The sequence below is a fragment of the Diceros bicornis genome, chromosome 37 (genome assembly GCF_020826845.1).
Source record: "Diceros bicornis minor isolate mBicDic1 chromosome 37, mDicBic1.mat.cur, whole genome shotgun sequence".
Lineage (NCBI taxonomy): Eukaryota > Metazoa > Chordata > Mammalia > Perissodactyla > Rhinocerotidae > Diceros > Diceros bicornis.
Window position 1 is genome coordinate 25514166 of NC_080776.1, and position 25416 is coordinate 25539581.

General features: G+C 61.9%; 1 protein-coding gene and 1 long non-coding RNA gene across 3 annotated transcripts in view; one reads left to right on the forward strand and one right to left on the reverse strand.

The window, feature by feature from the left end:
* On the forward strand, nt 1-24603 carry ESPNL (espin like). Of its 2 annotated transcripts, XM_058533294.1 has the most exons (10): nt 1-294; nt 1559-1749; nt 3564-3750; nt 6883-7065; nt 10931-11062; nt 17720-17816; nt 18156-18173; nt 18890-18993; nt 19952-20146; nt 21560-24603. In XM_058533294.1, the coding sequence occupies exons 1-10, from the start codon at nt 1-3 to the stop codon at nt 23156-23158; spliced, it is 3000 nt and encodes a 999-aa protein (XP_058389277.1). In that variant the 3' UTR covers nt 23159-24603. The 2 variants fall into 2 exon arrangements, with proteins under 2 accessions (XP_058389277.1, XP_058389276.1); XM_058533293.1 differs by lacking the exon at nt 18156-18173 and having other exon boundaries at nt 17720-17834.
* Nucleotides 14900-25416, reverse strand: part of LOC131399173 (uncharacterized) — a 94777-nt gene continuing 84260 nt past the window's right edge. Inside the window, exon 3 of the long non-coding RNA XR_009217064.1 lies at nt 14900-14912. This is a non-coding gene — a long non-coding RNA (uncharacterized LOC131399173). The remainder of the gene's footprint in view (nt 14913-25416) is intronic.

A 25416-nucleotide genomic window follows, 5' to 3' on the forward strand; every position in this document is an offset into this window, starting at 1 on the left:
ATGGAGGAGCAGCGGGCACTTGCGGCCGCCAAGGACGGGGACCTGGCCACCCTGCAGCGGCTGCTGGAGGCTGGCGCCCTGGGCCCGGGCATCACTGACGCCCTGGGGGCCGGCCTGGTGCACCACGCCACCCGGGCTGGCCACCTGGCCTGTGTCAAGTTCCTGGTGCAGCGTGCCAAGCTGCCTGGCAACCAGCGGGCCCACAACGGGGCCACACCGGTGCACGACGCCGCTGCCACGGGCAGCCTGGCCGAGCTGTGCTGGCTGGTGCGAGAGGGCGGCTGCGGTCTGCAGGTGAGCGGGAACAGCAGGAACAGCCGCCAAGTGGGGCTGGGGACAGCCCGGTGGGCCCACGTCCATGTGGGTTGAGGGAGGAGTGAGCCTTGAGCCAGAAGGTCCAGAGCCCTTGGCCTCCCATGGTCATGCACCGTGGCCCTGGGCTCTGTTTCTCTCGAGGACTCACCACACAAACCCCACAACGCAGTCAGTCGTTCTGTCTCTGCCCCATACCCCACCCCTGTGCTCCCCGCGCCCAGCACAGAGCAGCCATGCAGCACTCTCTCCCCCGCCCTCCCCCAAGGGAGCGCCTGGCCTGGCCAGTGGAGGTCTTGCCGGTGTTCTCATCAGGCCTGATCCGTGGGGCCTGTTGCCCAAAGGTTCTGGAAAAGGGTCCAGAGAGAAATGCGATGGGCATTCGGGCTTGGATGACTGGGGGCCCCAATGGGTAACAGCACGGGCCCGGCCACGGTGGGCAGTGGGACGAAAGCCTTGATGGTAAAGAGTACGGTCTCCAGGTCTCAGTGGTGGTCTTGTTAGGGGCATTTCTACCAGGGCCCGCCCTCCCCCTTTTCCTGCCTGTCTGGTGCCCCTCTGTGCGGGTGAAGGACCGTGGGGAGATGGTGAGCAAGCTCTGACAGGGTTGGGTGGGTGACAGGGTGACCTCCTGGGTCCCGGGAGAGGGAGGACTCATGGTCACAGCCTGAGTGTGCAGTGGCCTCACACCCCTGTGCTCATCTGCTCTTCCAAAGACCCAGAGGGCAGCAGGGCAGGAGCGGTGCCCATTTCTGTGCCCAGGAGAATGCCCAGGTCTGCCTGACGCCTGTGGTGGAAATGCTCCCCGGTCGCGAGGGCTCGTGGCCCGCAGTGCGGGTAGGGGCAGGGGCCAAGAGGCAGTGTCCCCAGACAGAGAGCAGGTCACCGAGCCCGACATGGGCACAGTTGGGCAAGTGGAAGCCTTTCTGACTGAGCAGAGAGTGAGAAGGGGCCGTGACTGCGCTGGGGAGAGGGGGCCTGGATGTGGCAGGGTCATGGATTTGGACCCGGGAGACCTGGACTTGAGTCCTAGCCCAGCCTCTTACCTGGAGCAGGTGGCCTCACTCAGTCCGGCAGAGAGCGCCTCCCTACGGCTAGAGCAAACCGGAGGGAGGGCAGGAGGGAGGGGGCAGCTGGGCTTCCAGGCAGTGTGGCCCTGGCAGCTGGCTCTGGCCACACTGATGCTGCCCAGCAGGGGTGGGTCTGGGCCTGCCATCCGCTCACCACCCTGTCCGTGCCTCGGTAGGACCAGGACACCTCGGGCGTCTCCCCGCTGCACCTGGCCGCCCGCTTCAGACACCCGGTGCTGGTGGAGTGGCTGCTCCGAGAGGGCCACGCAGCCACGCTGGAGACGCTGGAGGGGGCCTTGCCACTGCACCACGCCGCCGTCAGCGGGGACCTGACCTGCCTGAAGCTCCTGACGGCCGCCTACAGCAGGTGAGGAGGTGGAGCGCCGCCTGGTGGCAGTCTGGGGGCACTGGCCTCTGGGGAGGCTACACCGAGGCGGGCAGAGGAGGACAGGCTGGCGGCCTTTGAGGTGGGCCTTATGGGGCAGGCACACTGTCACGGGCGCGAGGGGTGGCCAGTCTGGATCCAGAGTGTGGGCGGGGCATGAAGCTCTGAGTGGGGGTTCAGGACGGGCCCTGAACCTGCAGGGCCGGCAGTGCAGGTGCCAGGCCAGGTCCTACAGCGGATGCAGGTACAGTGGTCTAGCTGTGTGAGGGGCAGTGAGAACAGCCAGGAAGCTGCTAGGACAGCCTGGGCAGAAAGCTCCCCGTGATGGTCAGGTGGCTCCCGGCCCATCTGGGGGCTTCTCAGGGCCTAACTTCTCCAGCGGGGGAAGGTAGGCACCCTCAAGTCACCTGAAGGGGGCAGAGGCTATGTAGTGGACTCGGGCGGGTGAGGCCCCCATCAGGTTGGCCCGAATTCTCCCTCTGCACTGTCCCGTTCCCCGGACTGGGAGCCCCTCCAGGGGGGCCAGTCTCGTCATCTCGGTGGCCCTGTGCCCACCGCCAAGAGCTGTGGATGGCGAGGAAGGAGGGGCAGGGACAGGACAGGCCCAGTGAGGTGGGGGCAGCAGGACTCCCCTCCCCCTTCCCCATCGTGGTGCTCCTCTGGTCCTTGCCCCACACACAGGATACCGTGGGCACAGTGACGGGCCGTCTAGGGGCGCCGTGCCCATGCCTCCCCACCAGCTGTTCCCAGGGCTCCCGTCCTGGCCGGCAGTGGGACTTGGTGCCACCCCACACCTGACCTGCTGCCTTTCTCCCCCCACCCCGCCTGCCTCTGACCACACCTCTTCTCCTCTGAAAGGCCTCTTGTTCGGGTGGCTGGCTGTCCCGGCCGCCCCACGTTTGTGTCCCACAAGGCCTGACAGCTCCGCTGTGGAACAGCTTGCTTATTGCCGAGTCTAACCATCCCGACGCTTCAGGACTCGCTTCTGCACATCTTCCCCAGAGCATCCACACCCACCGCCCCGAGCCTCACCAGCCACAGAGTGCCTCTTAGACTGACAGTCTTTAAAGTAGTTTCTGCCATTTGAGAACTGGGAGAGTTCACATTAAAACACACACATACACGTGCGTGTACTCGCACACACGGGCACACACACAGGAAGGTCCTGTGCCCCCAGGCTCACCTTTTCATCTGGCACCAACCACAGGAGCCAGAGGTGACTTCTGTGTCACCAAGGGATGGGGTCGACCTGGGCTAGGGGACCAGCCCTTTCTACAGCGGGTGACCGGGGACCAAGTACTCAGCTGGCCCTGCAGCAATGTGGGGGCAGAGCAGGAAGAAGGAAATCCTGTGACCTGCTCCAGTCCATCCACACTGCGGCCTGGAATTCGGATGCCAGGCCTGGTCGCCCATGGACAGGCTAGTGTCCTGCTCACAGTGGCCTCTTTACAGAGCAGGCCCTGGGCTCTGGATGTTCACTGCAGGCCCCACCGGACCACTCACCCCTAAGAAGTGCCCCCTGCCGGCAAGCCCTGGTGGCGCTCACAGCTTGATGGGGCGTGGACAGAGTGGGTTTCCAGCAGCCGGTGTCCTTGGCTGGTGCCCCTGGGGGTGCACAACCTGTGCAACCGTAGAGGTGACTGGCTGGAGCCCCCTCAGCTGGTAAGGGTGTGGGCGCAAACATGCCGGCAGGTGCAGGGCTACCCCTCCCCTCGATCTGGGCCCTTGGCTGGAGCAGCCCCCTTCCCACCCCGCGACCCTGGGCCAAGCGCCTTCTGAACCTTGCCCCCCCACAGCGGCGTGAACCGGAGGACCCACAGCGGTGCCTTCCCTCTCTACCTGGCCTGCCAGGAGGGCCACCTGCACCTGGCCCAGTTCCTGGTGAAGGACTGTGGCGCCGACGTGCACCTGCGAGCCCTCGACGGCATGAGCGCTCTGCACGCCGCCGCTGACCGCGGCCACTACTCGCTTGTCGTCTGGCTGGTAAGGGGGCACCGGGGGTGGGGGTGGCGGAGGTCCAGGAAGGCTGGCACCTGCTCCTGCCTCAGCCCCAGAGCTGCCTCCGAGCAAACAAGGCCTGGCTGTGGTGGGGTCTCCCCCCCCGACCCTGGTCTCAGTTTGCCCTCCTGAGCACTGGGACCCACAGGGTTGCTGGGGGATTGGATGTGTCCCCCATTGCTCCAAGCACCCTGTGTGCCCGACCTAGGCTGGGATCCAGGTTGCAGCCTGGCTCTCATAGCTTTAACCAGCCATGGCCATGGGCTGGACGTGCACTGCCTCCCCTGAGCCCTCTCCCAGCAGTCCTGGTGGGTCTCCTGGGTGCTCTCAGGGTGAGTGGCACCCTGATGCTCTGTGACTTGTGCTCTGTCACCTGCGCTCGGCACCAGCAGTGCCTGGCCCCTTTGGCCACTTGTACAGACCCTGCTCCCTTAGAGCCCACCCCTCTTCCCTTCTGGACCCATAGAGGGGTCATTCAGGCCTCTTTCCAGAAGGAAGCCCTGACACCCCACGACACAGAGTGGCCCAGGTTGGGGGGATGCCTTCTTCCAGGATGGGACGCGGACTTCCTGCCTGCGCCACAGAAAACCAGACCAGCTGGGGTCTCCGGGAGCTCTGAGTCCATTACAGAGAGCTGATGGGGTCTCAGAGTAGCGGAGGCCTCCCTGAGGAGGTGACAGACGTTTTGGGGCAGAACTGAGGGTGGACCGGAGGTGGCTGGGCAAAGGGTGGGTTCCACATTAAATTCCTGGGGGAGGGCACAGCTGGTTGAAAGTTGGGGAGAGCCTGGCCCCTGGGGCAGGGTGAGGGGGGAAAGGCAGACGGAGGCCCCAGGAGGACCAGGGCTCTTTCCTGAGGGCCCTGGGGAGCCACTGAAGGCTGTGAGCAAGGAGCGGCAGGTCTGACGGGCATCTTGAATGTCACACTGGCTGCTGGTGGAGAAGAGAGAGCCCTTCCTCGCTTAGAACGCCACCACTTCCCGTGGGGCCTCCTCATCCAGCCCCTCAGCACGCCGGCCTCACTCCTCTCCTCCCAGTGCCTTTGCATGCACTGCACCCTCTGCCAGGCGGCAGGTCCCAGGTGTGCGTGGCCCCCCCACTGCCTTCCCTGCCCACCCCTTTAGGATGGCAGCCACCCCGCCCAGCCCTCTGTCCTGCTCTCCTGCTGTCTCTCCCCGACAGCACCAACACCTGACAAACTGTAAATGTGACTTCAGTATCTTGGTGGATGTCTGGGTGTAAGTTCCAGGAGCTTCGGGAGGCAGGGACTGTCATCTGCTGCCTTCCCCATGTCAGGGCTCCAGAGATGTTTAGTGAGCAAATGAGTGAAGAAAGGAGCAGAGGATTTCCCCTGGCCTCAGGATGAAGTCCAGCCGCTCACCTTGGCCTCAGAGGTCACCAGCGTTTGCCTCCAGCCTCCCTCTACTGGCCCTGAGGCACCCACCAGCGCCGCACCTTTGCGCAGGCTGCGTGCCCCTCGGGCTGCCTTTCCGCAGCTCCTCCCGCTGGAGCCAGGTCCTCTCCCAGGAGGAAGCTCTGGGGCCCCTGCTGTACTGACTCTCCAGACATCGGCCCCACCCTGGCCACTGGGAGGAGTTGTCCCCTCGCCTGTAGTTCTGACCCCTTACACTTCAGATCGTGGCCTCCCAGAAATGTGTCTGTCCCCACACCTGGACTCCAGGTTCCTGGATGAGCCTGAGTCCTGGCCATCTCTGGCCACAGGGCCGCGCACAATCAGGTGCTCGGCAGATGGAAGGGAGCCAGTGGGCTGTGCAGGGGGAGGGGCAGCAGCTCAGAGCAGTGCGGGGTGACCGGGAGGGGCCGGGAGGGTGGGCAGGAGGGCCCTGTATCCAGCGGGCCCCGTGGAGCCCCATGAGCTCATCCTGGGGAAGGAGCAGCCGGCCGGCTCCCAGGGCCAGAAAGGCCTTTCTAGATGTGATTCCCTGCCCCCCTCCTCCCTGTGGGAGGGGCTGAGCGGGAAGGGGCAGCCTCCAGCTGGGCTCACCCGCTCCAGGGCTCCCTCTCCCTTAGGGAGCTGGCCTACGGGGAGGCCTCTGTTCCAGGCTCACTGTCCTCCTGACAAACACGATTGAATACTGGATCAGCCAGCTCTGCTTTTGGCTGCAGGTGACAAGGGGACTGACCAGCCTGAAGGCCGTCCCTCCCACACGGAAAGCAGCAGGAGGCCGTTGAACTTGGGTCAGCCGCCCAACCCCATCTCCACTGGGCCACATCTCTGCTGCTCTCCTGGCCTTTCCCTCATGGTGAAAGTTGGCCACATTAGGGCAGGAAGAGGGAGAAAAGGGAGTGACACCACATCCACCAGCCCCTTCTGTCAGGAAGGCAGAATTTTCCTAGAAGAGGCCCTCAGGTCTCATTGGCAGACGGGGTGACGTGGCTGTCTCAGATGCACGCAGTCCAATGTGCGCCCGTAGGAGAAGGGGGTGGGCAACTCACAGTGTCGGCCCCCAGCAGTCCCCCAAGGCCCAGCTGGATACTGTGGACTAGAGCCCACTGGTGCCCTCCCAGAGGGGCAGCAGGGGGCCAGAGAGGCGGGGCCTGCTGGAAGTCACTCATGTGGTTGCCAGCAGGGCGGGGCCCAAACCACAGGATGACCAGGCTCCGGGGAGACACATGCAGGACCCACTTCCCAGAATCCACATGTCTTTGCGCTGCAGCCGTGTTCAGGGTGCAAATGGGCCTGGTGCCAGAGGATGCCCTTTTCCTCCCTCGCTCCCTCCCTTCCTCCATCAGCAAACATCCATTACTGTCTCCTGGTGCCAGCGAGGCGTTTTTTCACTTGGGGTGTGAAGCCAGCCCCTGGGGATGTTCGGGTTAAGATTTGGGGCGGGCTGGGGCAGCTTTGGGGACAGTGGAGCCCCCCAATAAAACCGCTGAGCTCACTTCCCCCCATGCCACTCTAGGGTGATGGGGCGCCTGTGAGGACCCAGCTCTGTCCCCAGGGCTTCTTGGGGAGTGGTGCTCCTGCCCCTGAAGGTCACCCCCCAGTTCTGCTCTGGGCTTTCTTCCTCCACGTCCTCCTCATGGCAGCCATCCCTCTCCCTAGGAGCCGTCACCCCTGTCCAGCCTCAATTACCGTGTCCCCATCCCTTCCCAGGTCACCTTCACGGACATCGGCCTGACAGCGCGGGATAACGAGGGGGCCACAGCCCTCCACTTTGCAGCTCGAGGTGGCCACACGCCCATTCTAGACCGGCTCCTGCTGATGGGTGCTCCCATCATGAGAGACTCCTGGGGTGGGACCCCCCTCCATGATGCAGCGGAAAATGGGCAAATGGAGGTGAGGCAGTTGCGGTGGCAGGCTGCGTGGTGGGAGGCTGCGCTGTGGGAGCCTGTGGGGCCGATGAGCCTCCAGAACTAGCAGTCCTGGCATGCTTACTATGCCCAGGCACTTCCTAAAGAACTCATTTAACCCTCACAACAACCCTGTAGGATAGACGTTATTCCCCTTTTACAGATGGGTAAACTGAGGCTCAGAGGGGCAGTCACTTGCCTGGAATCCAGACTCTGATCTATCTGGGAACAAAATCCATGCTCTCCCCTCTGTGTGTACCCCTCCCTTTGCACAAAGACTCCCCGAGTGCCTTCTCAGGGCTTGGCCTTCCTGAGGGTCCCCCCAGGATAGCCCTTGGCTGCTGACCCCTGCTGTGAGCCCCACCATAGGAGCAGAGCCGGGCCAGGGGCGTGAAGTTAGCCCCTTTGCTCTCATCCAAACAAACTTTGGGGGCTCACGTGGCCTAGTCCCGAGGAAACAACATCCAGAAACGCAGAGTAGGCAGGGGTGGTGTTCACATATTTAAGGCCCAACACCGAGAATGGGCCCAGCCCTCAGCAGCCCCTGCGTTGGCGCCCCTGCACAGGGGCTCCTGCACATGGACCTCATGTAAAGTCAAGGCCATATCTGAGGGCAATGCCTGGTTTCCTCCTCCCCCTGCCCCACCCAGTCCCACATGGCACAGTCTCCAGAGGGGCCGGGTCATCCCACGGATGTCTCCTGGGCTTTCTCGTGTCACGCCCACAGCCCAGGGCTCGGCCTGCTGCCATCTGGAGCCGTGAGAAACGTGCTCCGGGTCCAGGTGAGGCTAGTTGAGAGGGAGGCTTTTAATGAGATACACCTGAGTGTCCCATTTTGAGTCTACAATTCTGGACACAGTTCCCGGCTGGAACCCAAAGTATTCCTGGGGCCCAGGTGGCCCAGTCTCAGCCGTGTCAAGACTCTGCAACAGCAAGAGTCATCGGAAGGCCCTCGGTCCTTCTGAACAACACAGAGGAGACACTGTCCCAGCTCACAGCATTGTCTTTCTCTGACTCTCCACCCTCTCGAGTCCTGAGCCCCTCACTCCTCCCCACCCTCCACCCCAGCTCCCCCTCCTCAGCCCTGCAGGACTCACTCCCCCATCGTGTCTCCCCAGTTTCCATCCCCTACCTAGACGGGAGGGCAACACAGGGTGGGGGGTGGGGTGAATCTCTGGCTGGGTGAGTCCTCAGGAGGCTTGAGAGAAGAGGAAAAGCCTGCAAATAACCCCCAGTCATCCTTTTCCTCCTGCTCCATTGAAAAGGAAGAATCTGAGGAGGAGGTGGCAGGACCGGGAGGTGCCTCTGGGTGGGAGGCGAGGGAGGGCGTGTCCTTTACAGGCAGGTGGTGGCCGGAAGAGGCCTGAGCGGAGCCAGTGCAGTGTGGTTCTTCCAAATCGGGAGGAGGGCCTCAAGCAGTGGTTTACAAATTTGTTTTTTTTTTAACCAGCATAATCTTTTTTCAAATGAAATACTCTACAGGAGCCCAAGAAGTTGAACAGCTAAGCCAAGAGTCCACTGGCTGCTCACTCTCTCTTAATATGAAAATAACTGAAGCCTCAAAGCTGAGAACTGCTTTCCTTTTCAAACTTTTTATTATGGAAATTCTAAACTCGCAAAAGTGTGTGCGGATCAGCTCCTGGCTCAGCTCATTCCCTTTCTCCTCAGCCCCCCCTCCCGCCTGCCCTGCTGTATTATTTAAGAGCAAATCGGGGCTGTCACATTATTTTATCCATAAATACTTTAGCGGACATCTCCAAGAGGTGAGGACTCCCTTGTTTTTTATCACAACCTGAAACCATTATCACACCAAAAAATAATTCGCAATAATTTCTTAATATCATCTCCTGTCCAGTCCGTCTAATACCCATCTCACATCCATCTCCCTGACTCTGATACAATGGGGACCTAGACAAGGTCCACACAGTATTGATTTGTCTGTTGAGTCTCTTAATCCGTTAACAGTTCTAGAATTATACTTCATCCAGGAAATATAGGATAATGCTTGACCCTCCCCACTTTAAAATAAATAGTTTAGAATCATTTTAGATTTGTAGAAAAATTGAGATGCTAGTACCAGCTTCCCATAGACTCACATCCATTTCATTTTCCCCTGTTATTAGCATCTTGAATTTGTGCTTTGGTGTTTCCATCAGTTCTGTAAGATTCTCAGCCATTATCCCTTCAGATGTGACCTCTGTGTCCATTCTGTTCTCCTCCCTTTCTGGGATTAATATTGCATGCATTTTAGACCGACTCTGTCAAGTGCGTTTTCTGTTTTCATCTTTTGTCTCTCTGTGCTGTATTCTGGATTGCTGCTTCTGACCAATTTCCTGTTTACTAATTCTTCAGCCTCAATTTTTTTTTTTTTTGGTGAGGAAGATTGTCCCTGAGCTAATATCTGTGCCAGTCTTCCTCTGTTTTGTATGTGGGACGCTGCCCCAGCGTGGCTTGATAAGTGGTGTGTAGGTCCACGCCTGGGATCTGAACCCGTGAACCCCAGGCTGCTGAAGCAGAGTGTGTAAACTTAACCACTACGCCCCCGGGCTGCCTTCAGCTTCAATTTTTAACTTGGTTATGATGTTTATGTCTTGACCTTCTAATTAGTCATTTTTCAAAGCTACTGTGTCACTTTTTTTTTTTGTGAGGAAGATCAGCCTTGAGCTAACATCCGATGCCAATCCTCCTCTTTTTTTTTTTTTTTGCTGAGGAAGATTGGCCCTGGGCTAACATCTATGCCCATCTTCCTCTCCTTTATATGGGATGCCGCCACAGCATGGCTTGACAAGTGGTGTGTCAGTGCACACCCGGGATCCGAACCTGCGAACCCCAGGCCACTGAAGCGGAACACGCAGACTTAACCGCTGCACCACTGGGCCTGCCCCCTGTGTCACTTTTTATGGTTTATAATTCCATCCTAAATTTTCAAGCTTGGTTTTTATTTCTTTGAAAGTAGTAAGTACAGTTGTGTTACAGTCTGTGAATTCTTGGGTCTTTGTGGGTCTATTTCCTTGTGTGTTGTGTCTTCAGGCTCTTACTTCTGGTTTTGTTTGACTGTATGCTGGACATTATATTTGAAAAATGATTCGCAGGAGTCACTTGAGGCCTTGGATGACACCTTGTTGGCCTCTGCCTGTCAGGCACACGTGGGAATTGCCAGCCCAGGAGCGTCTTAGTCCACATTCCAGGCTTGAGGTTCCTTGGACCACCTGTGCGGCAAGAAGCAGAGGGCTGGCTGGCTTCTGGTTTACCTTTTCTCTGAGGGTGGAGCCCTCAGCCCACAGTGGGAGGTGGTGACTCAGAGCCCCCCCTTTGAGGACCCTGAGCTTTTCCTGGTCTCCCTAGTCCCGTGAGGCTGTGGAAGAACCACTCAGGTTAAAACCGTGTCTCCTGCATCAACATGCTCTTAGGGCAAAAGCCATTCTGGGTAGTGGGCTTATCCTCCCGGATTTTCCTTGTCTCCTGAGCTTGGCTGGGTAATTCCTCACTTTCCTTGTTACCTCTCTCATGCTCTAGGAAGGTGACTTTTACGTTTAGTCTATTTTTTATGTTGTCCTTGGGGCGCCTCGGTTCCCACCTGGGACAAGGATGTGCTGGTGCCTGCGGGGCTTGGTGCCGTTGCTGCCAGGACCGGGCGGCTGCCGGTGAGGCTCGGGATTCAAGTCCTCCCCTGCAGCAAATGCCGGCGGGGCCTTGGGCAGGCTCCTCAGCTGTCAGCAGCCTCAGTTTCCCACCTGGGAGATGGGGCTGGTGAGCTGCTCACACAGCGCCTGCCCTCCATCAGCGCTAGGTGAAAACCAGGGGCTCCGGCGTGTGCCGCAGTGGGTCACACATGCGCCCCCTCCCTGCAGTGCTGCCAGACCCTGGTCTCCCACCACGTGGACCCCTCCCTGCGGGATGAAGACGGTTACACGGCGGCAGACCTGGCAGAGTACCACGGACACCAGGACTGCGCCCAGTACCTGCGGGAGACGGCCCGGCCGGTGAGCGGTCCCCATCCATCCTGGGGGCAGAGGTGACAGGCCCCAGGTAGCTGGAAAGCTCATTGTGTACATACACCATGTCATCTGCAGGAGAAAGGGGCCTGGGCCAGAACTGAGGCAGCACCACAAGCCAGCTGGCCAGGCGCTGAGGCCAGACTGTGACAGGGGCCGTGACAGGGGCCCCGGCTGTGACAGGGGCCGTGATAGGCCTGGGGCTATAGCTGGGACCAGGCCTGGGCTTGTGGCTGAACATTGGCCAGGGCTCCTGTTGGTGACATTATGTCAGACTGAGGATGCCCTGGGGGTGGGAGCAGGGCCATGGGTCCTCGGTGAGGTGACCCTGATGAGGCCAGGCCAGCCCTGTGCAGGCCAGAAGGCAGCAGGTTCCAGTCGTGCTCTCTGGTCTTGGCGAGTGACCTCACATGACCTCACATCACTCTGAGCCATGTAAGCACAGGGACCTCATCTGTCCTGCTGGCCCCAGCCCCCAGCACATGACAGGCCACAACAAGTGGTTGTTGAATGAACAGAGGAGCAAATGGACAGATGAGGGTGGACGGACAGACAGACAAGTGGGCGGATGGATGGATGGGCAGGTGGGTGAAGTCAGCAGTTGGTCAGCGTGGAGCCAGGCTCCCCCGTGCCCTCCCACCCATCCCTCCCCCATTCCGGAGGGGCGAACCCTCCGGAACCCCCATAGGCGGTTACTATGACAAGTTAGTCCAACCTGCCACAGTTTTTGCCAGTTTTCTTTAGTGGCCGCCCCTTCAGAAGGTTCCCTCGGGTCGCCTGCCCATTTCAGGTGATAGCACCGAGGCCCAGAGAGGTGACGTGCCCCCCACACCAGGTCTCACCTCCTGTTCCCTCGGGGGCGTCCCCAGAGCGTCCAGGACCAACTGAGGTAGAGCCGCAGTCGTCCTTGTCACTGGGGCCCGTGGGACGGTCCTCACCCGGCCACCGCCAAGAGCCTCTTGTCCCCGCCTCCTGAAAACCCCCCAGGCCTGCCGCGGTTCGGGACAGCTCGGGTGCTCTGGGCACGCGTCACTGCCCTGGTTTGTCCTGGTGTTGATGTTTCAGAAACGGGAACTACAGTTACCGCTTGAAGTAACTTATTTACTAAATTACCCATTTACTAAATGTTCGATTGGGTATTGTTTGATAAGAGGTTGTCTTTCTGGCTTGGGTTTGAGAAGTTGCTGGAACTCAGCGGATTCCTGGTTTAGTGGATGGAACTTCCCAGTCCACAGGCTAGGAATGCCCCGGCCACCTGGGTCCCTCCCGGGCCCCTGTGTGGTCTCTGGGGTAGGCCTGGCAGCTGAAATTACGAGGTGGGGCGGGCAGCTGCTCTGCTGCCAGGGAGCAGATCCTGCCTGGCCTCAGGCTGGGGTCCCTGACCTATCCCCAGCCCAGCCACGCTGCAGTGCCCGTGGTCTGGGCCTTCCGTCCAAGCAGAGTCTCTGTCCCCGGCCCTCCTTCCCCAGACCCTGGCACATCTGCCAGCCCCTCCTGGCCCCTCCGCTCAGCTCTCTTGCCGGGATGGGGGCTCTGGGTGCTCTCCCGACACCCCCAGAGCTGTGGGGATGTGGCCCATCTCAGGCTTCTGGGGGTTTCTTCTGGTCCTGCCTGTCCCCTTGGTGTCACCACAGGATTTGAGGCAGCGTCTCCTTCACTCAGGATTCCCCAAGCCGTCTGGGCTGTCTTGGTATCCTCCCCCCTGCCCCGACCTGCGGGCCAGCAGGGCTCAGCCTGTCCACTTGCCCCACCTGTGGTGGAGGAGGGTGGGTGGGCTTATCCACCTCCTTCCAATCCACAGTCCCCCATAGTCTGCATCTGGGGCCCGAGGGCGGGCACATGCAGATCTGAACCCTCGGCTCTCGAGGCTCATTAGTGCGTCTGCAGCGAGCTTCAGAACTCAAGCATCTGTCTCTTCTCCCTCAGTGAGCGCCCAGGGCAGCACGTGGTGCCATCTCTCACCCCTGGCTGGAGTGGTACCCCTTCAGTCTCGGCTCCGCAGGAGGGTAGGCCGTCAGCTGTGGGCCGCCAGGCCAGGGGAAGCTGTGTGCCTGATGCAATATTGATGGAAACACAATATGCAGAGGTCGCCTGCACTGGCCCCTTTCCATGTCAGGCTCAGAGGAGGTGGTGAAAGCCATCATTATCCCCATGACAGGACAGCCTGCATCTGTCCCCAGGGAGTCATAGGTCCCAAGAGAGGCAGCCTGGGGAATAAGCTGGACTGGCAGTGGCCAGACCTGCCCCAGGGGAGGTACCCCCTTCGTAGGTGGGTCCGCAGGACCTGCACTTAGCCACTGCCCAGAGAGGGGCGGGGCCTCTCTGACGGGTGGGGCAGTGACTAGCAGGGCCCCCTGCACCCCGACCCCCAGGCAGTGGGCGGGGCAGCTGGGCTCCTGGCTGTAGGGCCAGGTTTCAGTGAGATCCTGGCCAGGGGGCAACAGTTAGGGACAGCAGCCCAGGATGGTGAGTGTGGCCCTCCATGCTCGGGGAGCCAAGCCCCTTGGTGACTCCCATGGCATCTGGGGCTCTCCTGCTTGCCCCCACCCCTGTGCTCACTCCCACCAGGGTTGGAGTGGGTCTTCCTGGCTGGGCAACTTCTGAGCATCTCCAAGCCTCATTTTCTCATCTGTAAAATGGGACTGAAGAGCCTAGTTGGAAGGTAGAGATGCACATGGAGCCCCCAGCAAGTGCTAATTCCCGGCCCCTAGGTCCAGAAGAGCTCCAGGACCACTGCATTTTACAGATGGGGAAACTGAGGCCCAGAGAGAGCAAGGGACTTCCCTGGGCAGCCTCCCTGCTCCAGGGAGGGGCGGGGCCTGGCTGTGCAGCCAATAACAGAATCTCAGCCATGGTGACTGGTGTCCGGCGCCCATCTGTGGGTCATGATTTTCTCGGCCCGTGTGGCATTACAGGCCTGTAACCCGGCTGGCCACAGCTGTCCACAATGTATAATGTGTGGCAGGCTGGTGCTGCTCAAATCTCACCAAAAACGCAGGAAAGGAGACAGCAGGCCACGGGAAGGGTGCCAACCTCGGGGCAACTGCCCAATTCGGGGGCAGCATGTGACCAACTGTCAGGACCCCAAAGGTTGGGACCCAATATCTGCAGCTCCTGTGGGTCCTTGTAGACTTAGTTAGTGTCCAGAGCCTTATGTGGGACTCAGGGTCGTGGACACTCCTATCACAGCAGACCCCTGTGCTGTGGGACTGTCCTGTCCCAGTTAAAATCAGAGAACGTGGTGACACTGTGGTAACAGCAGCGATGAGGTCGGGGTCCCACCATGTGCCAGGCGGTCTCCATAATTCCCATCTTCCCGACAACTGCAGAGTTCTTCCTGACCTACTGGCAAGGAAACTGAGGCCCAGGGAGAGACTCCCCAGGGCTTTTCCTTGGCAAGAGGTGAAGCAGGATTCGTCCCCAGGGACCAGGAGGGTGGCCTGAGGTCCCCCAGGCTGCAGGGGCTGCACTGGGGCCAAAGTCCATTCTCCTGGGCCCCAGAACAACTTCTTGCCTCTTCCGTCTTCCCTCGCAGGAGGGGGCCACTGCCACCCCAGCCAAGCCCCGCACTCTGCCCGCAGAGGGGCGGTTCTTGCCCCTCACCCCTGAGAGCAGATTCAACTGCGGGGAGGGGCTGAGGGCTCCCAGGCACAGACAGGTTGCAGGGGAGGCATGGCCAGGCTCATAGCCCTGTCCTGGCTAGGCAGGGGCCAGGGATATTGGGGTGGCCCTGTGGCAAGGGCCCACCCGGGGCCCAGGCCTCTTCTGTCCGTCAGACTGTCAGAGCCAGCTTCTGCAGCCGTGCCGTGGGGTCTGGGGGACTCGACCCTGCTTCAAGCTCCTAAGCCAGCCTGTGCCTGTGTCGTGGACGCTGGGGGAAGACACGAGGCTCTGAGACGCATGGCAGCGAGCAAGCATCACGTTTTGTCAGGTTCCCTTGCTCCCCCAAGTCTCAGGGTGACATGACATGGGCCCAGATGGCTGCTGTGCACACAGCAGGTTTGTGTCACAGCTGAGGACAACTGAGCCTGGGGAACCCCCATTTTATAGTGAGCAGTAAGCAGCTTGCTTGTTCCTCTGGGTCCCTCCCTGCAAACACAGCCCCGAGCAATGGCCAGGGTTTTGCATCCTTGGTAGGAGTGTGAGAGACCCAACTGGTGCTCGGGCCTCCTCTGCCCCCAGAGCTCCACCCGCCTGCCTCTGCCTCCACTGCTGGTGCCCCTGGACCAAAGGAGCAATGATTCCAGGAGCTCCTGGCCCTGGCAGGAGTCAGGACTGGAGTGTCAACTAAGATTCTGATCCCAGCTCTGCCATGTCCCAGCTGTGGGGCCTTGAGAAAGCCCCTTGCCTTCTCTGAGCCTCGGTTTCCCCATCTGTGCCCTGGTGGCTGTACTAGGGGTGGAGACACTACTAGGGGATTCCTCTGGGTAGTCTCTCCCTCTGACGTGACCCAGGGGTCTCAGGTTTCCCCACACCTCCCCGGAGGGTCTCCCCGCTGGCCCTTGTGCTGTGGAGTTAAGGCACCATGGTAAGGGATCCCACACCCAGCCCAAGCCTGCCTGACCACCTGACACCTCGGCCTTCAAATATTAATGCGGCACCTCCCGCTCCCAGGGGCGGCAGCTGCGACACCCCTGACAGCCCAGGACAGCCGCATCTCCCTGTGCTCACAGCCCGGCCCCTGCTTCCGAGGGTCCTCCCAGGCAGGGGGCCGGTGGATCATCCCCATCCCGCCGTGTGCCCGGGCTCCTGGGCTCTCGGCACGGATTCCCGGAAGGAGTGACGTGTGAGGTGCGTGGTGGCCGGGCAGACGGGGTCGCAGGCTGTGTTCCTTCCTAGTGGCCACGGTGGACTGAGGGTCCTGGACCGGAGTGTGACTGAGGGGCTGGAGACGGTGGGTGCAGAGCCAGGGTTCTCCTGAGTGCACCCCCAGGCTAGGAGAGCCACTTAAGGCCTGCCCTCCTTGCTGGGAGGCGGGACTGGGCCCACCTTACCAATGAGCAAGGGGATGCTCCGAGGGGCCGGTGGCGGGTTGCCGCAGCAGGACCGGCTACTTCACGTGCAGGGCCCTGTGCAAAATGAAAATGCTGGCCTCTTGTTCAAAAACGATTCAGCATTTCAAGAGACAGCAGAGCATTCAACTGAGCTGCAGCACAGGCTACACGCCCCTGACACCGGCCCCAGCCCCAGCCCCAGCCCCAGCCCCAGGCCACACATCCTGCATGCGGCTGGTTTGAACCAGGTCCTCTGTCCCGCTCAGGGCTCTCTCCGGTGCCAACTGGGGGCCCTGAGACTGTGTCCCGCCTCCACTGCCCACTGCTGGGAGGGAGGGAGGCGAGGAGCTTCAGTCTGATGGCCAGGGTGGGGTGCTCAGAGGGAACGCAGAGTGCAGCCCTACTAGCTGGAGACACAAGCTGGGGCAGCCGGGTGCCAGTTGGGCATCAAGGTGACAGTGCAGCCAAGAGCCCAGGTGCCCGCCATCCAAGAAACCGGGTCAGCCAGCCTTCGACTTTCAGCTTTAAACCAAAAGGTGTCAAGCCTGGCTGGAGGACAGCTTGGGTGTCCTCCTGGAGAATTTCTCTGCCGCCTAAAGAGGGACACGCAGAGGCGGGGAGGTGAGCATGGTCCTGCAGTGTCAGGGCAGCCGGCACGCCTCGTGCCTCCTGCCCGGCCGGCCCAGGAGCCTTAGCTCCCGTCGGTCTGATGCAACAGCTGAGGCCTCGCGGGGCTGAGCTGGGGGGCACTCCAGGTCAAGGGCTCTTACCAGCAGCAGACCTGTCAGCGCTTGGGGGCAGGAGAGGTAGCCACGGCCAGGTCTGTGCCTTGCTCCAGACGTGGAGCAGGGTGTGGAGGTGAGGCGTGGGTGCCCCTGCAGCCCCGGGCATGGATTTCCCAACCCCAGACTCCCTGGGGCTGATTTTGGTGGTCTGTGTTTCCAGGCAGCCTGGACACTCCATCATGGGTCCTGGGCACAGCACCACCACTCTAAAGGTTGGGACAGCTCCTGCTTACAGGGCTGAGAAGAGTTCCAAGTTCGTTGTGGTTTTCCCCTGTGCCCAGGGGCCGGGCACCTGCTCTCCCCTCAGAGAGGGGGGTGGTTCCAGGTGGTTCGTCTCAGCACGGAAGTCAGGGATAGTCAGGGAGTGTGTGTGTGTGTGCGTGCGTGTATATGGATGCCTGTGCGTACGTGTGCATGTGTGCATGCATCCCTTGTAAGGCCAAAGAGAGGTGAGCACAAGCCGGACACCAGGCCCTGACACAGGGCCTGGAGCTGCTGAGTTAAGCTGCCTCCAGAGAGAGCCCGTGAGCCTTGAGGGGCCTTGAGATGGGGATTCACCTGGTGGTGGTGGTGGTGGCGGCATGGGGGCACAGTGAGTGACGACACTCAGACAAATGCATGGGGGTGTTTGGGGAGCCTGTCACCCGACGTGGAGGGGGTGGAGAGACACAGGGGGACAGTACTCGAGGGGCACTGCCCCTCTCTCCTGCACACTTAACCCCCTCCAGCCCTGTTCCAAGCTGCACAGCCCCCCGGGGAGATGGGGTCAGGGCAGCCCGCTGGATGCCCCCAGCCCCACCTGGGAGAGCTGGCAGCCCAAGTCGAGGCCCACCTGGTTCCCGCTGACCAGGCCTGTCCACCCACAGGTGCCGCTCCTGATGACGCCCCCGCCACCACCATTCCCCCCTCCTCCACTGTCGGCCGCGAGGCACTCCCTGGAGGATGGAAGAAGAGGGGGCTCAGGTCTCAGGAGCCCCACCTGTGAGTACACGTCCCCAGGGAGGGCTGGCCTGGGCCACGGGTGCCAGGAGAGGGCGCTGCTGGCCTCCCCTCTGAGGTCCTTCGAGGGGGCGGGTAGGGGAGTAGCTGACTCCAGGCAGCTGACACGCAGGACTCTCAGGACAGGGTTGGGGTCACCCCTCCCATCGCCCAACCCCCAACTCCTTCCAGGTCTCCTCTGTTGTCTCTGTTGCTTCTTTAAAGTGAGAATCATCATTTTCCATAATGGGCCCTTATTATGATCACAATTCAATAGCCTCCTGCCCAGCCCTCTGGGGTTCCTCTGTGAGCTCTGAGCCCCAGGGCCTGGCTCTCCTGCCAGTGTGATCTTGGGCAGCCTCATCCCCTCTCTGGGCCTCAGCTTGTCCAGAGGTAAATCAAAGGTTGGGTCAGTGGGGCCCAGGCCCCTTTCGGATCTGCCCCTGTTGTCTGAGACTCCAGCAGGCCAAGCATCCGTGGGCCAGCAGGGGACAGGGGAACCGTCCTCACACTGCAGGTCACCACCCATTAGGGGATTGTGACCAGCACGTATCAAAATGAAGTGGAACAGCACGAAACATGACAGCAGGCCCCATGTGTAGTGAGAATGGAACGGAATGGGTTGTAGCTATACAGTCACACGTTCAAGCGGGTGTGCGTGTGCGTGTGTGTGCGTGTGATGCAGGATGTTTCTCACTCGGAGTGTGGCCCTAGGTGTGTGTTTGTAGTGGGGGGAGGGGCGGTAAGAGGACAGGGTTTGCGGTCTGATGGGGCTGCATTAGGTCCTCAGAGCACCAAAACTTATGCCCTTCTAGCTCCTTCCAGGCCATAGAAGGGGGTGGGGAGGGGGCAGGGGACGTGCCCTGGGATGGGATGAGGGGAGTAAAATGCAAGCTGTGCAACCCGCTAGGCTTGGGGTGGGCCCCAGCCATGAATGAGTTTGCCTGGCCCTATGGCACTTTGCGGGGGGCTGGTTCTGCCCCAGGTCCAGGGTCTTCTACTCCTCATCCCCGGCCCTCTCTGGAAGCCGCTCTGACTCCAGCTCCCCCGCCCAGCAGCAGCGCCCCTCAGTCCGGCCTGGCCAGACCAGCTTCTTCCGAGGGAGCAGACGACCTGCGCAGCCCCCCCGAGGGTCGCCGCCAGTGCCACGGCCATCCCCACGGTGCGCCCCCACCTCCAGTCCCTGTCTCCCAAGGCCCCCAGCCAACCCTCAAAGCCCAGCTAGCCTCTCACCGTGCTCTCCTATGTGGGCCCAGGCCAGGTCACTGCCTGCGGGTGGACATCAGGCCGGTGCCTGGGGTGATTGGCTGGCTCTGGAGGGCATCCCTGGGTTCTGAGGAGACAGGAATTTCAGGGCCACAAGCAGCTTGTCACCTCATCATAGAAGACGTGGGACCCTCCTCTGATCCCGGGGAGTCCCAGTGGCCCAAGCTCCTCATCCTGACCTCTAAACCCAGGGATGCCCCTTGCCCGCTTCAGACGCTGCCACCTCGGTATAGAGGAGCAGTTGTCCATGGGGAGGGTGGGCAGAACGCAGTGCTCTCCTCCTTGGGGGCTCCTCCTTGGGGCCTCCAAGCCAGCCCAGGACCCACTGGAGGAGGCCTGCTCCTCTTTCTGGGCACGAGACCTTTATAAATCAATCCAGCCCATCCTTTCCTTGAATGCATCCTGGGAAGTCGCAGTCCCTATGTTCTGTGCAAGTTTGGGAAATGCTGCACAGTGCCACCCCTCTTGGAGTGTTACAGTGCACACAGCACATTAAGGCTCTGACAAGTCCTACAGTCCAGAATTGGCCACCAGACTTTGTCTATGCATCTGTTCCCCAAACGAATTTGCCCACCCACATGGCATACTCTTCTCGGCCATATACAGAAGAGGGAGGAATCTCTGGTTGCCTCTCTCAGCCAGCGACGCCCCACCACACACGCCTGGGTCCCACAGGGGGCATCTCAGGCCCCTGCCCTCAGAGGCTACGGGTGCTGTCGTGATTTCCCCTGCCCTCCCTGGCCGGCCCCCACCACCCCTCTTTCTTGGGCCATGCTCGCGCCGAGAGGCCCTTCCTTCTGCTCCTGGGCCCGGGTGCTCTCGGGGCCCTGAGTGACCAGCCCGCGTCCGCACAGGGGGCGGAGCCGGCGGCGGGGGATGCCCCGGACAGCCTGGCCGCGCTGCAGCTGGATGGGCTGCCCTCCGGCGACCTCGACGGGCTGGTACCCACGCGGGACGAGCGCGGCCGGCCCATCCCTGAGTGGAAGCGGCAGGTGATGGTACGCAAGCTGCAGGCGCGTCTGGGCGCAGACCCGGAGCCAGAGGCCCAGGTGGGGCCCGGCGGGGCGGGGCGGGGCGTGGAGTGCGGGGCCCGGAGTGGAGGGTTGGGTGGGGCAGGACAGGGGCGGGGCGTGGAGGGCGGGACGGGGTGGGAGAGGGGCGGGGCCAGGAGGAGCAGGGCCCGGCGCGGAGGGGCGGGGCCGGGCTGGAGAGGGGCGGGGCGTGGAGGGCGGGATGGTGAGGGACTGGGGCGGGGTCGGACAGGGTGGGGCCGGGGGTGGAGGGCTGAGGTGGGGCAGGAGGCTTTGTCCCGGCAGGTGGTCGTGGAAGGTGGGGGCCTGGGCTCACGCCTCGAGTCCTGAGACCCAGGTACCGTACTGAGTGCTCCTCTGTGGCCTCACCTTCCTCCTGTGCAGAAGACGAGGTTGAACCCGATCAGAGGCTATGAGCAGTGCCCCTTCACCTGCGTTAGCGGCGTGACGCTCACAGGCTCTTTTATCTAATGAGTCGAATCTGCGCCTACCTTGTGCCAAGCCCTGTTCTCGGCAGTGAAGGGGACAAGCCCTGCCCCCCTGGAGCCTCTATTGCAGCGGGGAAGACGGGGTGACTGGGCAACTGCACTGGGTGTGTGGGGCGGGGAAGGTGATCCCAGGTGCTATGGAGAGATGCAAAGCTGTGAAAAGCGGGGGTGGGGGTGGGTGGGGGCGGGTGCTGTTCCATATGGTGCTCAGGGCAGCCTCTCTGGGGAGGTGACCTTGAGCAGGGCCAGAGCGAAATGAGAGAGGAGTCTTGTGAGAATTTGGGACAAGTGATTCTAAGCAGAGGGAACAGCAAGTGCTAAGGTCCTGTGGCATGAAGGGCTGGCCCAAGGGAGGACCAGGAGGAGGCAAGACTGCTGGAGTGGAATGAATGAGGGATGGTGGGCTCAGGTTCCCTCCATGTCTGTCTTCCCCACAGACTGAGCACTGGGGGGCAGGGCTGTATCCTGGTGCCAGGGCAAGCCCAGGGGCATGTTTTGGGGTGAAACTCGGGGAGAACCCAGAGCAGAGTGGTTGAGGCTACCACCCAACCACAGAACGTTCTGGAGTTTGGTAGGACGGTTTGGGAGGACTCTGAGGAGAGAGATCCTTTGGATTAAACTTTGAGGAGATGAGGGGGAGATTAGGAAGATATGGAATGGCAGGGCAGAGGTGCCCCGGCCTCTTCTGAGGGGAAAGACTGGACCCCTGCAGGGCAAGGTGGCTGCCCTGAGCCTCAGACTTGGGACTGGGGCTGGCCAGCCACCTTGTTTACTCTCTAAGTCCAGGCAAGGGCCAGCTGGTGTCCAGGGGCTGGGCTGGGGTCCCCGGGGGCACCTGGGGCCAGGCCGGCCACGAGGAGCCTGTGTCCAGCAGGGACATGCCCTCTCCCCACTGCGATGAGTGTGGGCCACTGCCCCACTGACCTGCCCTCCCTGTGTTTAGGACGACAGCATGAGCACGGGCCCCGCGGAGCAGGCGCCCTGGCGGTACTCGCAGACCCACCGGGCCATCCTGGGCCCCTTTGGGGAGCTGCTAACTGAGGATGACCTGGTCTACCTGGAGAAGCAAATTGCTGATCTGCAGCTGCGGCGCCGCTGCCAGGAGTATGAGAGCGAGCTGGGCCGGCTGGCGGCCGAGTTGCAGGCCCTGCTGCCCACGCCCCTGGTCAGCATCACTGTCAACAGCCACTTCCTGCCCCGGGCAGAGGGGCTGGAGGGCGAGGAGGGCCCCACCCTGGTAGCTGAGCCCGAGGGCTCCTCGGAGGCCCAGCCCAGAGGGCAGCCCCTGCCCTTCTGGTGCAGCCACATCTCCCGGCTGGTGCGCAGCATGTCCCTGCTGCTGAAGGGCATGAACGGGCTGGTGCAGGGCGAGGAGAAGCCAGCTGCCCTGCCCCAGCAGGAGGCCCGCAGGGACACCCCAGCCAGCCCCCCGCGGAGCACGGTTCAGCGCGAGATCCAGGAGTGCGGGGTGTCCGTGCGGATGCTGCGAGGCAACTTCGAGTCGGCCCCTGGCCTACCCTGTGCCCCAAACCCAGGCCCCAGTGAGTCGGGGGCCCAGCCCGGGCAGTGCCTGAGAGGCTGCTGGCCGGCACCCCCGCAGCCCCACGGGGCCCTGATGGGAGAGGAGCCTGGGCCAGGGGACGCAGAGGAGGCCAGCGACTTGGGCATCAGCTGTGAGGAGGCCTCATCAGAGGCGGGCGCCGTGCCTGGTCCCGACCTGGCCAACTTGCGCAAGGAGCGCATCGTCATGCTCTTCCTCAGCCACTGGAAGAAGTCGGCCTACACGCCAGCCCTCAAGACGGCCGCCTGCAGGACCCTGGAGGCCCGCCGTGCTAGGCCGCGGGGGCAGGAGGTGGCCAAGGGCCCTCGGCCACCCTCCTTGCCGCCCAGCGAGGGCCCCCGGCTCGGCCACCTGTGGCAGCAGCAGAGCATCATCGCCCACCTGCTGGGCAACTGGAAGGCCATCATGGCGCACGTGCCGGCCCGGCAGCTGCGGCGGCTGAGCCGGCGGCCCCGCGGGCCCCTGTCCCCTGAGCAGTTCCTGCCCCACGTGGACGGGGCGCCCGTGCCCTACGGCAGCCTCACGCTGGACCTCTTCCTGCTGGGCTACTTCCAGCTCCTGGAGTGCGACCTGCCGGCCGAGGAGCGCAAGATGCGCCACCTGCTCTGCTTCGAGGTCTTCGAGCACCTGGGTGCCCACGGCTGGGAGGCCGTGCGTGCCTTCCACAAGGCCGTGACGGATGAGGTGGCTGCCGGCCGCCGCACCTGGACTGATGGCTTCGAGGACATCAAAGCTCGCTTCTTCGGCTCCAGCCGTGGTCCCGCCTGGGACGTGGAGCCGGGTCGCAAGACAGGCCTGACCCCGCTCGGGCCCCTGCCCCACGCTGCCATCCCCAGCAGCGGCCTGGAGCCTGCAGCCCAGCGGCTGGGGCCTGGCTTCCAGCGGGGCAGCTTCAACAATGAGGACATCTGTGGCTACATCGGCCGGAGCTTTGCCTTCTGGAAGGAAAAAGAGGCTGAAATGTTCAGCTTCGGACAGTGAGAAGGGCTGGCAGCCAGCCTTCCTCTAGAATGGGGTTTTGGGGGTGGTTTTGGTTCTCTCTCCTCTTTTCCTTTTTCACCCACCTGGTGACCAGGTGACGCCGAGGCCAGGCTAGCAGATACTCAGCGTGCTAGTTGCTGCGCTCCAGTTCTGCCCCCTGACAGGTGCGGCCTCCTCAGTGCTGGGACTCAGCTGCAGAATCCTTCTCACCACTGAACCCAAGGAGCCCTGTCAGTCTCCTGGTCAGCCCTGAAGTTAGATGACTTGCCGTCCCAGCCCCGGGTCCCTCTGCCTGGCTGTCCCCCGGGCAGCTGGGATGCCAGCCCACTTCCCCGGAGCCTCTTTCCAGTGTCCCAAATCACCTGGGCGTCCCGTCCCTTTGTTCCCCCAGTGCTGGTAGTCTGGGCCGCAGCTGGAGCCTCCGTCTGCCCTCCCCTGGTCCTGCCTCGGTACCTTCTGGTGACCTTGGGCCATGCCCCTTCACCTCCCCAAGCCTCTTTCCCCAGTCTGTGAAGTGGGAGAGGAGCTGGAGGTTGGAGAGAATGGGATTTGATGGGCAAGAGGCCTCCTGTCAGACCCGACTGCCCTCTGGAATGTTCCAGGTCAGGGAGATGGGCCACGGTGACATGTGTGCCAGTCACACACAGCCACCTGCTGACAGACATGTTCCACTGCCTCGCCATGCCAGTGCCCCACCCCAGTGTGCTCCAGAAAGGAGGGCTCCCTGTGGGGCTCCTGTCCTCCAGCTGACCACTGCCCCTCGGCCCCGGCCACGCGACCTGAGGCAGCACAGGGCCCCACCTGCAGGCTCCTGAGAGCAAGAATGGATGGAGTATCTGTGAGAGAGGCGGTGGCTGAAGGGGGCTCTGAGCAGAGGGGGCCGGCACCCCACCCTCCAGGTGAACCCGGCTCCAGAGGAAAACGCATGGCAGGGGTGGGGGCACATCAGCTGGGCCCTGATGAGGTGCGGCCACTTCCTGTGGTCACCCGGATGTCACCCACGCCTCCTCCACGAGGGACTGAGGAAAGGAAGTGGATGCTCCCTCTGAGGGCCACCAGGTGCTGCAGAGTATCTCGTGAACAGGGCACTGGGGACTGAGCCCTGAATGACTGGCCCTGGGATGTGGCTTGTCCCCAACCCCCATGGCAGCCAGGAGGATGGGCCTCCACCCAGTGTGGGGCCCGAGGAGGCTGGCCCAAGCCCACAGGGCTTTGGGGAAGGGCTGTCCTGCAGCTGTATGATGGCCCCAACAGGCAGTGTGTGGGGAGGACTCTTTTCAGGAATCTTCCACTGGCCACTGCCTCCCTGCAGCCTGGCTCTCTTGGGACAGGGGTCTCTGCAGTGTTCCCACCCACCTGCAGAGCTTGAAGGGCAGTAGGCGAGTTGTTGGATGGAACAGAGTGCCCTCCCAGCCAGCTGTTTCAGCATCCCACAGGGAGGGACACTCAGGAAGATATGAACTGGGGGGGTGTCAGGGGGTTGGGGCTGCCAGGATCAGGAAGGGAGGAGGTGCTGGCCCCAACTCCAGACCCTCCCATAGAGCCGACACTGGACATGAGTTTGCTAAATAAAGACTCCCCTTCCTGGCCAGCCTTCACGCTGTGCTTGTTGCCCTCGGTGGGGAGCCACCTGTGCCCAGAGAGGGTCCCGGCACTGGGTGGACACTGAGACCCAAGTCCTCATCTCAGCTCAGTAGAAACACCAGAGGCAACTTCCTTATCCCCCAAAAGCCTCCACTTTCTCATCTGTAAAATGGGTGCATGCTGACCTGCCCACTCCCAGGGTCACAGTGAGGGTGGACTGAGGTCCCAGACAGGCGGGTTCTCTGTCCGGGGACGACAGTAACACTCGCCCAGGTACGTCAGTATTTCAAGGAGCAGGTTGTAGCAAGCAGGGTGCTGACTCTGGGCAGCCGCGGGCATCTCAGACGCTGTTGCCTGATCAGTGAGGCCCTGGCTCTTGGCCCCAAAACTCGACCGATGGAGCCAGATGAGGGCTGGTCCACAGGGCACTGCCGCCGCCTGGGCTGGCAGGGGTGCAGGTCTGAGGTGGGGCTGGGGGAGCCCTGGGGTGGGGGTGTCAGAGGTGCTGGGCACTCTGATGTCTCGCTCCTCGAGTGCTGCCTGCAGGATACTGTTCTTCCGAGGGCCTGGCAAGGGAGGGGGATGGGAGTGAGGCGAGGGGGCAGACACAGAGCCCAGCCTCAGTGGTCGCCTGATGGCTGGGGGTGCTCAGGAGAGCCTTGGCAGGGGACCAG

What these genes read in the sequence shown, in the direction of transcription:
- ESPNL (XM_058533293.1), top strand. Translation starts at nt 1, where the DNA reads ATGGAGGAGCAGCGGGCACTTGCGGCCGCCAAGGACGGGGACCTGGCC. An exon ending in ACTCGCTTGTCGTCTGGCTG is followed by an intron (nt 3,751 to 6,882) that starts GTAAGGGGGCAC and finishes ATCCCTTCCCAG; the next exon opens with GTCACCTTCACGGACATCGG. An exon ending in GTGCCACGGCCATCCCCACG is followed by an intron (nt 18,994 to 19,951) that starts GTGCGCCCCCAC and finishes GCGTCCGCACAG; the next exon opens with GGGGCGGAGCCGGCGGCGGG.